Source organism: Anabrus simplex, chromosome 2 (assembly GCF_040414725.1).
Source record: "Anabrus simplex isolate iqAnaSimp1 chromosome 2, ASM4041472v1, whole genome shotgun sequence".
In the NCBI taxonomy this organism is placed as follows: Eukaryota; Metazoa; Arthropoda; class Insecta; order Orthoptera; family Tettigoniidae; genus Anabrus; species Anabrus simplex.
In genome coordinates this window covers 977,519,468-977,531,190 of record NC_090266.1, presented here as the reverse complement: position 1 = coordinate 977,531,190, position 11,723 = coordinate 977,519,468, and the positions used below count along the sequence as shown (strand labels likewise).

The 11,723-nt window shown below is 40.5% G+C and overlaps 1 protein-coding gene across 3 annotated transcripts in view; it reads right to left on the bottom strand.

The window, feature by feature from the left end:
* Positions 1-911: 911 nt before the first annotated feature.
* Positions 912-11,723, bottom strand: part of Zw (glucose-6-phosphate 1-dehydrogenase Zw) — a 320,290-nt gene continuing 309,478 nt past the window's right edge. For all 3 annotated transcript variants that reach the window (XM_067141795.2, XM_067141797.2, XM_067141796.2), the window contains exon 10: positions 912-1,149. In XM_067141795.2, coding sequence (XP_066997896.2) covers positions 1,053-1,149 — 97 coding nt within the window. In that variant the 3' untranslated portion in view covers positions 912-1,052. The remainder of the gene's footprint in view (positions 1,150-11,723) is intronic.

Genomic DNA, 11,723 nt, shown 5'->3' with positions numbered 1-11,723 from the left:
GTACCTTCCCTCGGGTCAATTACCTGTGTTACTGGAGACTGTGCCACTACAGGAAGGACTGCAGATGTGGTACATACTGTACATGATGGAGCACTGGCAAATTTTCATTGCAGGGTTTGGCAACACATAACACGGCTTTCCCATGAGTGATGGATTGGTCATTCGCCTGACCTTAACGCTTTGGAATTTTGGCTTTGAGGACATGTAAAGACCATGGTATATGTGGTCTCCATAAATGACGTGGATACACTATAAGAACGCATGTTCAATGCCCGTGATGCAATCCGGCAACAGCCAGGGGTGTTCCAATGAATAAGTGATTCCATGAAACGTAGGGTGGAAGTCTGCATTGCAATGGATGGCGGTACATGGAGCCCATGTGATGAGCAGATCGAGGATATGGTGATCACTGATGGTAGTTGGAGCAGACCAGAACTCTGAAAATATTGGGTTTGCGACCAATGTTTATAGGACCTGTTTTTTTCCCCTCACTTGTTGCATGCTACTTACTCTGTAAATATTGAACCCATTTGAGGTAAAACATGTATATATAGCTCATCTTCTCCTCACTGATTGAGAACTGGGGGGGTGGGAATGTTCTTACGATAAATATGGAAAGAAAAATGAAGATTATAAGCTGAAACAGGCTACTAGTCATAGTGTGTACTGGTACTTATAATGTTTCTGTGCACCACAGATTAGATGTCCATGAGGTTCTGTACATACAAAAGAAAAGGAAAAAAGGAAGGTGTGTAATGAACTCTGAAACACTCTTTAAAAGCAGTATTGTATTCCAAGGAATGAGTGGAGACCAGGACTTGTGCTACACCGCACTTCCTCTTCATGTTTGAAGAAGTATACAAGTGTTACGAGTGTGCACACGGCCACTACTGCAAATAAAGAGACTGAAGTGAATTCAAACACATTTAATGTGGTCCCTCTTGTGTAATCATTACTTTCCATCTGTATTTTCCTTTTGTATTAATCATTATCATGAATAATTTTATTACATATTACAGAAGTAGGATAAATCTTGTCTGTTCTCTCATCCATCACAGACTTGGTTGCACCCATTTATATGATCCATAATACTTGAAGTTATTTTTTGCACACATTTCATCGGCTTCTTTTGGGCCACGAGAACCATAACTGAAAGAAGAAATGACATACAAAATTAATGATCAATGTTTAAAATATTACACGGGTTGGAACATTTTACTATGCTGCAAAAATAAACATGAACAATTCAATATTCGTATCTGCCAGGAATAGACAAGTGCATTTTCAGTATGGATTATTTTTAACCACTCAACGTGGAGTGCCGTACACTGCACGTAGACTCTCCAAAGCTCTCTGTTGCGGAGTGATATACATTGCATGAGCGTAGCAGCTTCTGCTTTGTGCTTCTATCTAACAAATGTAATAAGATATATCTATAGATGAAGCATTGACCTTTCATTTGATGCGTATATCTATCGAGTTTTTATCGATTACATATGATATATCACATCTGAAAAACCATCAAGTTCTGTTGTTGACATCGTTGCAGCTAAACATTTTCTTGTGATCACAAATTCAAAAATTAATTATGTTTTACCGAATAATGATACAGAAAGTTTAGTTTCATTAAACAAGGACTAGGATATAGAATTTGAGACTGAAAGTAGTGATAGTGACTTTGATGTTGCTTTTGATACACGGGAAAATATTGGCCATAATGTTATTGATGGTGGTTTGTGTGAGAAGACATGGATAATTACAGAGGGTACAGGGAAATGTTTACGGCAGATTATGGGTCTCAGAATTCTGCAAGGTGCTGCTTATATCCTGTGTGAAAAATTTTCAGTTCTTTTCTACTGTCAGTTTCGTACAGATGATAGTAGAATAGGCAGATATTTATGCTCAACACCCATGTGGTCACATGGTATGTTATATCCATTCTGATCGAGGGTAAACAAATGTGTAATGATTACTTTGGAGGAAATGTGTGTATTTTTTGCATTGTGTATGTTAATGAGCAAAGTACAGAAACCTGTACTAAAGTCTTATTTCTCAAAAAATAAAACAGGTTCTGGCTACTCCTATATTTGGTTCAGCCATATCTCTTGTTCAATTTGAAAGCATCAGAAAATTCCTCCACTTTACTGACCTTAGGTACTTCCAGTAAATTATGCTGTTTGTGTGTTTGTGCACTAATAACAAACAGAACATTTTGGTAAAATTCATGGAACCACTTGTCATTTACGCCCGATTAACTAAAAGCCTACACTTATAGTGTGCTTGGTGCTATACTCCTCCCGCAGCATAGGGTAGCTAGGTAGTGGAAGTAGTCCCACGCTGAGAGGTTAAATTTATGAGGGTTGGGGTATAAGTCACGGCAACTACTTTTTTCCTCACATTTGCATGGAGCTACCGTACAATGGCCATATGTCCAGGAAATCTCAACACTCATAGTAATTGGACACAGCACAAGATGGTGGTGCATTGGACAGGTACCACACACAGGGCGATGGGACAACAGTAGTGAGACAGGCTCCATGCAGAAGTGGAAAGTGGAGTGGGAAGTATTGGGACACCCACCATACACACCGGACCTGTCTCCATGCAATTTTGCCCTCATCTCCAAAGTGGAAGAACCATTGCATCATATGAATAAACCTGAGATCTATCACTTGTCTCACAAACATTGAGATATATCTCAAATGTAGATGTTTAAAAATGCTTCGTCTCAACAGTGCCTTTTGCCCCTTGAGATACATCTTGTTAGCAGATTATCTTAGAGATACGTCTCCAAATGTAGATGAATGAACTGGAGCTTCATCTCAGTGGTTGGAGATAGATCTCAGAATTTCTTGAGACTGTCCAGTAGGTGACATTGGGCTAAAAATGTGATGGCGAACTTAATGATGGTTTTAAAATGGAGGAGAAAAATGTATAAAGCACAATGAGATTCTCATGAATGTAACTATAAGGATCTCTATGGGTTTCATAAAGAAAATGTGGATTATCACAATGTTTTGGAGCCAGTACAAGAAAAGAGATGGAGCTCTTACAAACGAGGAGAAATTCCTTTTTGGCATAACATAGGTGACCCCGGGTTTGAAAGTAGTGTGGTGTAGCTGAAGATATAAGTTTCAACCAGGGAACACTTTGGCAGGTAGTTAGAGCAATTAGGTCACAAGCAGAAACCTGGATGCAATTTTCAAAAGCTATTGCAAGCATTGTAAAATGTAAAAATCAAGTAGCAAGGAAGTTACACGTTTCATGAAGTTATAGGACCAGTTAGAAGTAGGTGGGGTGGTATAATACCTCCACGGTACCCCTCCCTGTCATAAGATGTGACTAAAAGGGGGCCTTATCAGCTCTTAACTTGGGAGCAAGGGTTGGTGACCACGGGGCCCTAGTTGAGTCTGGTACTGTTTCGACTTATTGGCAGCAGGTTCCTTACTCTGAAGGTGTTGGGTTTGCGAGGCATAGGGAGTCTCATTTTCATACCCTACGTGCCCCTTACTATTTGTTTGACGATGCCCTCATTCTGGTGGTGGTAATTATTATTGTTTTAGGAGGAAATACTACTGCACAACCGTCCTCTCTTAACTCTAATCAGAAGGAAGAGGTCCAACTCTTAGAAGAATGAAGATATCAGTTGAAGGAAGGTTAGGGCCAATATGAACATGAAAATCAAGGACTCACAAAACTAATACTGTCGGAGTTGGAAAGGAACAAGAGTTAACCAAGAGAGGTCGGATAGCAAAGATGAAAATGAGGAGCATGCACAAGTAAGTGGAAGCAATACCAGACTCAGGTAAGGACCTTGTGGTCTCCAACTCCAAGTTGAGAGGCCCTGGGTTCCCCTTCAAACACCTGATGATGATGATGATGATGATGATGATGATGATGATGATGATGGTTGTGGTGGTAGCTCATTACCGTTCAGGTCAGGGTTTTTTACCTGAAGAGAAGGGCTGATTCGAGGTCCACTCAGCCTACATGAGAACAAGTGAGGGGCTATCTGAAGGTGAGATAACCCCCCGGTCTAGTAAAATCAAGAATAACGGCCAAGAGCATTCGTTGTGCTGAACACTTGTCTCCTTGTAATTTGATGGCTTCGGGCTGAGCAGTGTCCGCTTTGTAGGACAAGACCCAACAGGGCTGTAGCACCGTGGAGTTTATTTTTGATTTATTTCAATAGTTACACTTTGGTATATGCAAGGATAATTTCAAGGCAGAAAATTACTGCTCTATTGACATGATTTTCATATTTATTATGTCTTCTTGTTGAGATTTATGCTGCCGTTAACTCAGTATTTAAAAGATCACAGCATTTGTTGTGTATGCAACCCACTGTGGCAGTTTCCCTGCAACACATTTTGGGAAGCTGAGACTATAAAGATCACTTCATCGTACTTTTGTATAATCTTCATCAAATGAGCCAGTATCTGAACAATTTCTTGTAGGACAAGACCCAACAGGGCTGTAGCACCGTGGAGTTTATTTTTGATTTATTTCAATAGTTACACTTTGGTATATGCAAGGATAATTTCAAGGCAGAAAATTACTGCTCTATTGACATGATTTTCATATTTATTATGTCTTCTTGTTGAGATTTATGCTGCCGTTAACTCAGTATTTAAAAGATCACAGCATTTGTTGTGTATGCAACCCACTGTGGCAGTTTCCCTGCAACACATTTTGGGAAGCTGAGACTATAAAGATCACTTCATCGTACTTTTGTATAATCTTCATCAAATGAGCCAGTATCTGAACAATTTCTCCCTCTATCACTGTTGTTCTCAAGTAACTAAATCAGAAGAACTATAAATGACTGAGCTGCATCACGAGGTGTTTAAAATCGTTCCTCCATGAGGTGGTATTTATACAACTGTGGTGTCAGCTGATAGTTACCAAGGCCAGTGTGCGAGATACATCTCAAGCAATGGAGATACATCTTGTTACCGGGAAACAAATTTTATTCATCTGCACGGCAAGATCTGTCTCACAAATGACTTCAGTCTCAATCCACCTTTGGGCTCTGTCTCACCAGATACATCTCATTTTTATTCATATAACCCATTGTGTGGGAGACAGTCCGGGACATGTGAGGATATTGCCACTGCTGTGAAACATGAGACTGCAAAATTCACACATGGTGAGGTGACATCTCACACATGTGTAGCGGACAATCTAGGGGACTACTCTGAAGGTTACTGTACTCTCTGTAGCATATGGTAAACCTACTTGTCATTATTCATACATTTCTCTGGTAGATCCTGCATTCGTGCAAAAAAAAAAAAAGTTGCCATGCTTGTTGTGTAAAGGGGCCTAACATCTAGGTCATCGGCCCCTATAACATGTAGAAGTCCAGCTCCTTGGCTGAACGGTCAACTCAGTGGCTTTCTGTTCAGTGGGCTCTGAGTTTGATCCCCAGCCAGGTATGGGATTTTAACTGTGCATTGTTAATTCCTATGGCTTGGGGACTGGGTGTTTGTGTTTGCCTCAGTACACACAACACATCACACTACTAAGCATCATAAAAACAAGTAACAGAATAGAATATTACATTCCTTCACATAGGGATAGTGTCAGAAAGGGCATCCAGCTGTAAAATAGGACCAAATCCTCACATGTCCCAACCCCAAAAAATTAGGAAAAAGACCAGGAAGAAGGCTCCATAACATGCAGAACTATGGCTTGATGTGACAGTTGATGTAGACATTGATTCCCATAAGGAAACTGAAATACTGTTGTCCTGAATGAGTAAATTCGTTATTCCAATATAAATCGTCCGTTATTGGACAATGTAAATTTTCCAGCTAACTCATTCTTGGTTGCCAGCATTTAACTCCAGTGTGCCAATTTGGGCTTATCAGTTGGTAACTAACACACCTACCAAGACACATGGCTAGTGCATATAGTGGAGGCATCATTGGACATTTCAACAGGAGAACGATCCCAAGCATGCCTCATATAACGTCAAAGACTTTCTCAAGAAGAGTAAAATTAGGGTGCTTGATTGGCCAAGCCAGAGCCAGTATTAAATCCAATAGAGCATTTGTGGGAAGAAGTGGGCCGAACGCCGAGGCAAAGGACATTCAACACGAGGGCCGGACTTCTATACTGTTTGAGCGAAGAATGGAAGAAAATACCCCAGAGCCACTTGACTGACTTCATGCCCTTGCGCTGTGCCGCAGTCATTAAGTCAAAAGGCTTTGCAACCAAATACTAACAAGCTCTAAACCATCCGGAAAGGTAGAATTTTCTGTTTTTTGTTTGTACTAGAGCATTTTTTTCCTACCGCTTTTTCCCCACACCTGTGGGGTCGCGGGTGCGAACTGCATCGCACATGTGGATTTGGCCCTGTTTTACAGCCAGATGCCCTTCCTGAGGCCAACCTTATAAGGAGGGATGTAATCACTATTGCGTGTTTCTGTGATGGTTGGTAGTGTGGTGTGTTGTCTAAATATGAAGAGGAAAGTGTTGGCATGGACACAAACACCCAGTCCCCAAGCTGCAAGAATTAATCAGAAGCGATTAAAATCCCCGACCTGGCCGGGAACCGAACCTGGGACCCTCTGAACCGAAGGCCAGGACGCTGACCATTCAGCCAACGAGTCGGAGTTGTTTCTACTAGAGCATATAATGCTGTTAATTTGGTTTCACAGCAAATGCAACGCCTTCCACCGAATAAAGTACAAAAATTTATATATTGTCTCGTCAAAGTACGTTTTGTCAAAATATTTAATGTCGCTACTGTATGTGTGAGGTGAGACTACGATGGTGCATGGTTGATTTAATATATAAATGGGTGCATGTATATGTATAGTACACAAACCTTTTCTTGAGCCCTGAGCTCCATAGTGCTGAATGGAAACTAGAGCTCAAGAAAAGGTTCACGAACTATACTTTATAATGAGTTTGGGAAGGATGCCGACGCCAGCACATGCACAACACAGGGATGGAGCATGAAGAACTTGTATGAAGGGCATGGCATATTGGGAGTCTGGGTTGGGAGTTCTTTCACAGTTCAGAGTCAGCCACAGGGTCGGGCACCACCATAGGATGGGAGTGGGGAGCAGTATAGGTGAAAGGGAGTCCGGATGAAGTGTGGGGAGAGAGGGGGTGGGTCTTGGAGGAAATGGGAAAGGAAGGGGTGATCCTGGGTGAGGGCATGGAGGACAGCGCATTGAAAATGTAAGAGGACGTAGGAACAGAGTTTGGAGAACGGGAAGATATCATAGAAGTCTGAAGTAGGGAACGTGAAAGGAAAGCAGAGTGCATGGCGAATGGTACATCGTTCAAGGGATAGGATGGACGGTAAAAATTGGGATTGGAATGAGCTACAGCTACCTGAGCGGTAAGGCCATAGGTGATTGGAGGACAGACGAAGGTTATAAGAAAGGTTAGTCCTATGGCCTTTCTGTGGGTCGTCTGCTGCGAAATCGCAGGGATTAATTTGAAATGTACGGGGAGGTACAGTTTATAATATGACTTCGCTTTTCAAGATACTTGTTTCTTGAGACTGACATGAGGGACAGTCCGGTAACTGTCAACTTGACTACAATTCTTGGCAACCAACATGTTTTATTATACATAGGTCACTTCAACTACATCCATATGAGAATTACTTATTCTGATCGTCAAAGGGCTGTCACATACATCAACCAGGAGGGATTCACTTATATTTACTGCCAAGTAAGCACACATAATAGTGACAACTAAAAAGTAGGTTCTTTTTATAATCGTTGTGCTAATTCAGATACATTTTTGGTAACTATGAAATCGGAAAAGGCAAGGACTGGGAAAGAAGAGCTATGGCCATAATAACAGCCCTAGAATTTGCCTGGTATAAAAATGGGGAAACTATGGAAAGCAATCTTCAGGGCTACCGGTGGTGCGTTTCAAACCTATGATCTCCAGAATGCAAGCTACATCTATACGGCCCATACAACTCATTCGGTTACATAGTACCACTGCTCTCACTTTCCCTTTGCTGAAGCTATTTAGATTATACTATCCGTAACAACACTATAATCAAAGCTACACATCCTCGTATGATGGCGTGACGCTTTAGTGTCAATAATATTATGAGATTTAATATCCACTGAAAGTGATATTCTTATCTGGGGGCAAGTCATGCTCATGCTTAGCCATATTTGAGTAATGTGTAGGAAGATGACAGCTGACTAACGTTTGGCGCACGCACCGGCGAATTTCATTGGTTGCGACAAGCAAAGAGTTGCATGAAAGATGCTTCTATTTCCACTTTTGAACCAAAATTGAAACTTTAAATGATGTCTGCCTAAACACCGGCTGATAAGTAGAGGTAGACCAAGACGATGGTTAGACTCAGTTTCTAACAATTTAAAGATAAGAGGTATACAACTAAATGAGGCCACAGCACTAGTTGCAAATAGAGGATTGTGGCGACGTTTAGTAAATTCACAGAGGCTTGCAGACTAAACGCTGAAAGGCTTTACAGTCTATAATGATAATGTATATACCTATATGTACAACAACAACAACAACAACAACAACAACATCAACAACAACAACAGCAACAGCAACTCTGAATCACTTACACTAGCAACTTCAGTGGTGTCAAGCTAGAGCTCATTGGAGGGTGGAGTGAAGATCTGTTGTGTTTTCAGATGAGAGCCCTTTCTGTCTCGGTGCCAGTAATGGTCGTAGATTGGGAAGGAGGAGGCCAGGTGCGAGCCAAGCTATCTGCGGCAACAACACACTGGACCTCCATCAGGAGTTATTGTCTAGGGAACACTTTCGTCATTATACCAAGAACCTTGACAGCGGACTTGTACATAAGACTGGTGATTGAACCTGTTGTGCTGTCATTCGTTCTTAGTATTCAGGGGCTGGGGGGGGTTCCAACAGGATCACGCTCATCCTCATACTGCTACTGTCAGTCAACATCCTTTACAGAGTATCATCTAGTTGCCTTGGCCTTTGAGATCACCAGACCTTTCACCCATTGAGCACATGTGGGACATTATGCAATACCAGCATTAACCGTTGCTGATTTGACTGACCAAGTGCAACAGGCATTTAACTCCATCCCATACACTGATATACAGCACCTGTAGGACACAATGCATGCTTGCATTCAAAATTGTGGCGACTACAGTGGTTATTAATGCACCAGCAGGGGCGGATCTACTATAAAGGCCATAGGGGCTGGGCCCCAGCTTTGTAATCCTTTGTGATTTATTATTTGTAGTTGTTACTGCAAACACTAAGAAGCAAGTATGATCTTCAATGCTAATAGTCCATCAATGGCCTTTGTTCCGTGTGAATGGGCCAGCCTCTGCTGGCCCCAACCACCTCGCCTCCCCACGTGTTCTCAGCGGCGCATCAGTCGACTGGCTTACAGCCCCTCCTCGGATGCCTGGCAGAGTGGCAGTGTTCATGGGTGTTACTGGAGAGTTATCGCGTCGTTTGGGGCCAGAGGAAGCTGGCCCGTTGAGCTGGCTTTATTTCAAGTTTCATTGGGCAGGAGCGCCGACTTTGGGTAGGGGCATGATTAACTTGAACACAGGCACGTGAAATGAGGAACAACTATTAATGCAAACATTCCTATATTCACAACAAACAGAAAAAAAAGAAAAACAGAGCAGTAATAGAGCGAGTCTCTCAAATACATTTTTGAACGAGTCGTATGTACGGAGTTTTCAATAATATTCACAAGTAAACAGAAAAATAGAACTTGATCGATAAATAAATATTTTTGAATGAATGTTTTTATGTACAAAGCTATCAAAAATAATCACAAGTAAAAAAATTACAACTTGCTTCATAAATACATCTTCTTAATAAATTTCCTATTGCCGTACTCTATATTATGCATTTCATGATACGAAATGTGAAAAACTCTACCACCAGCTGTACCACCTGAATAAGTCTCCATTGGGATATGTAGTTCTCTGAAGGAATGCCCCACTTTCTAATCTCATTTCTTGATATAAAACCACTTACCACTTTCTCCAGATTTAATGCCTGAGCAGCCTCTGAAGACTACCGAACTCCATGTTTTAAGGGGACTTAATATCTAGGAGGAGAATTTTTGGGTGTCAGAAAACGCCTTGTCCCCCCAAAGTCGGCGCGCTGCGCAGAAGTGTCATTATTGCGGTACGGCAATTCTCAATTGTTTGGTGGACAAGCGAGTGCTTAATTTAAGGTGAACCGAGTGGATTGTTTATTAAAAACACCCTTCAATTTCATTAGGTCTAGAAGTAAAGATACAAATTAAACGTTTAGGTGCTTAGCAACCAAATTATTTCACGTTATCTCAACTTGATGGCAAGAAAAAGAGAACTTTCTGTAATACATGGTTCAGTAAAAAGTCATGGTTAACTGTGAGTGAAGATAAACAAAGTCTGTTTTGTTTCTACTGTGAGTTATTTCGTGGTGAAGGATTGTGGTCAACAACTGAGTGTAAGGATCTAAAATATTTAAGTCAACGAATTAAAACACATGAGGAAAGCACACTAAGAAAATGCCCATAAATACAAAATATTTGGAACTATTAACATTGGTGCACAAATTGACTCTGCATATAAAATCTCAATCCAGAAACATAATGAAGTATTCACAAAAAATAAACACCTACTAAATAGAATAGAAGAGTGCTCAAAATTTTGTGGAACTCACAAGTTAGCGCTGAGGGACTATAATGAAATACAGGACTCAGCAAACCATGGTAATTTCTTAGATTTGTTATATCTTCTTGGTAATCTTGATAGTGTGTTAGATGATCATCTGAACAGCACTCGCACATCAGTTTCTAAATATACGTCGCACATTATACAGAATGAACAATTAGATTGTATGTACGAGTATCAAGTGTACATTGAAGACTTGGTCAAAGATATCAACGCTGCAACCTTTGTTTCTGTGTTGGCAGATGAAGCAAGACATTACTTGCCAAAGTCAATTAGTTATCATATTGTGGTACATGAAGGACAATAAGCCTGAAATTCTTCTATGAGATGATGAAACATGTTGATATTTTGTATAACATGATTCAGATGCAGAGTGCCAATGCAGTTACCATATCCACTGCTTTACAACGTTTTGAATCAGCTGTTTCTGAAATAAGAGAGAACACTGAAAGGTATCACGTAGATGAAGATGGATGTTCTACTCCAACAACAAAAAGGTCTAAATAGAACTCTGATGTAAATCGGACTGTAGATGCCAAAGAAGTGTGTGATATAGTGATCAACCAAATGAAAGACCAATCCCAACAGTCTTGTATATTTAGCAGTTTCGAAATTATTGATCTGAAAAAGTTTGCTATGTTCAGAGAAATTTTTCCAATGAATTTAGTCAATACTTTTTCATCGAGTTACAGTCCATTTATTTCCCAAGAGAAATTGAGAAATGAACTTTCAGTGATTTATTGCAATGATATCTTTAAAGATATTCCTTCAGTCTGTGATTTTTTCACATTATTCATAAAACATTCCTTCGAAGAATCATTCTCTGAGGTACACAAATCTCTATAAATTTAACTGACTACTGCAGTTTCAACAGCGGAAGCAGAGCAAAGTTTCAGCACATTAAAAAGTGTCAAAAATTACCTTTGGAATAGTATGGGTCAAAACAGACTGGATTCACTTGCTGTTTGTTCAATTCATAAGGAGGGAATTGGTGAAATTCCTAACTTCAACACCAAAGTCATTGAAATGTTTACCAGTCAGAAGAATAGG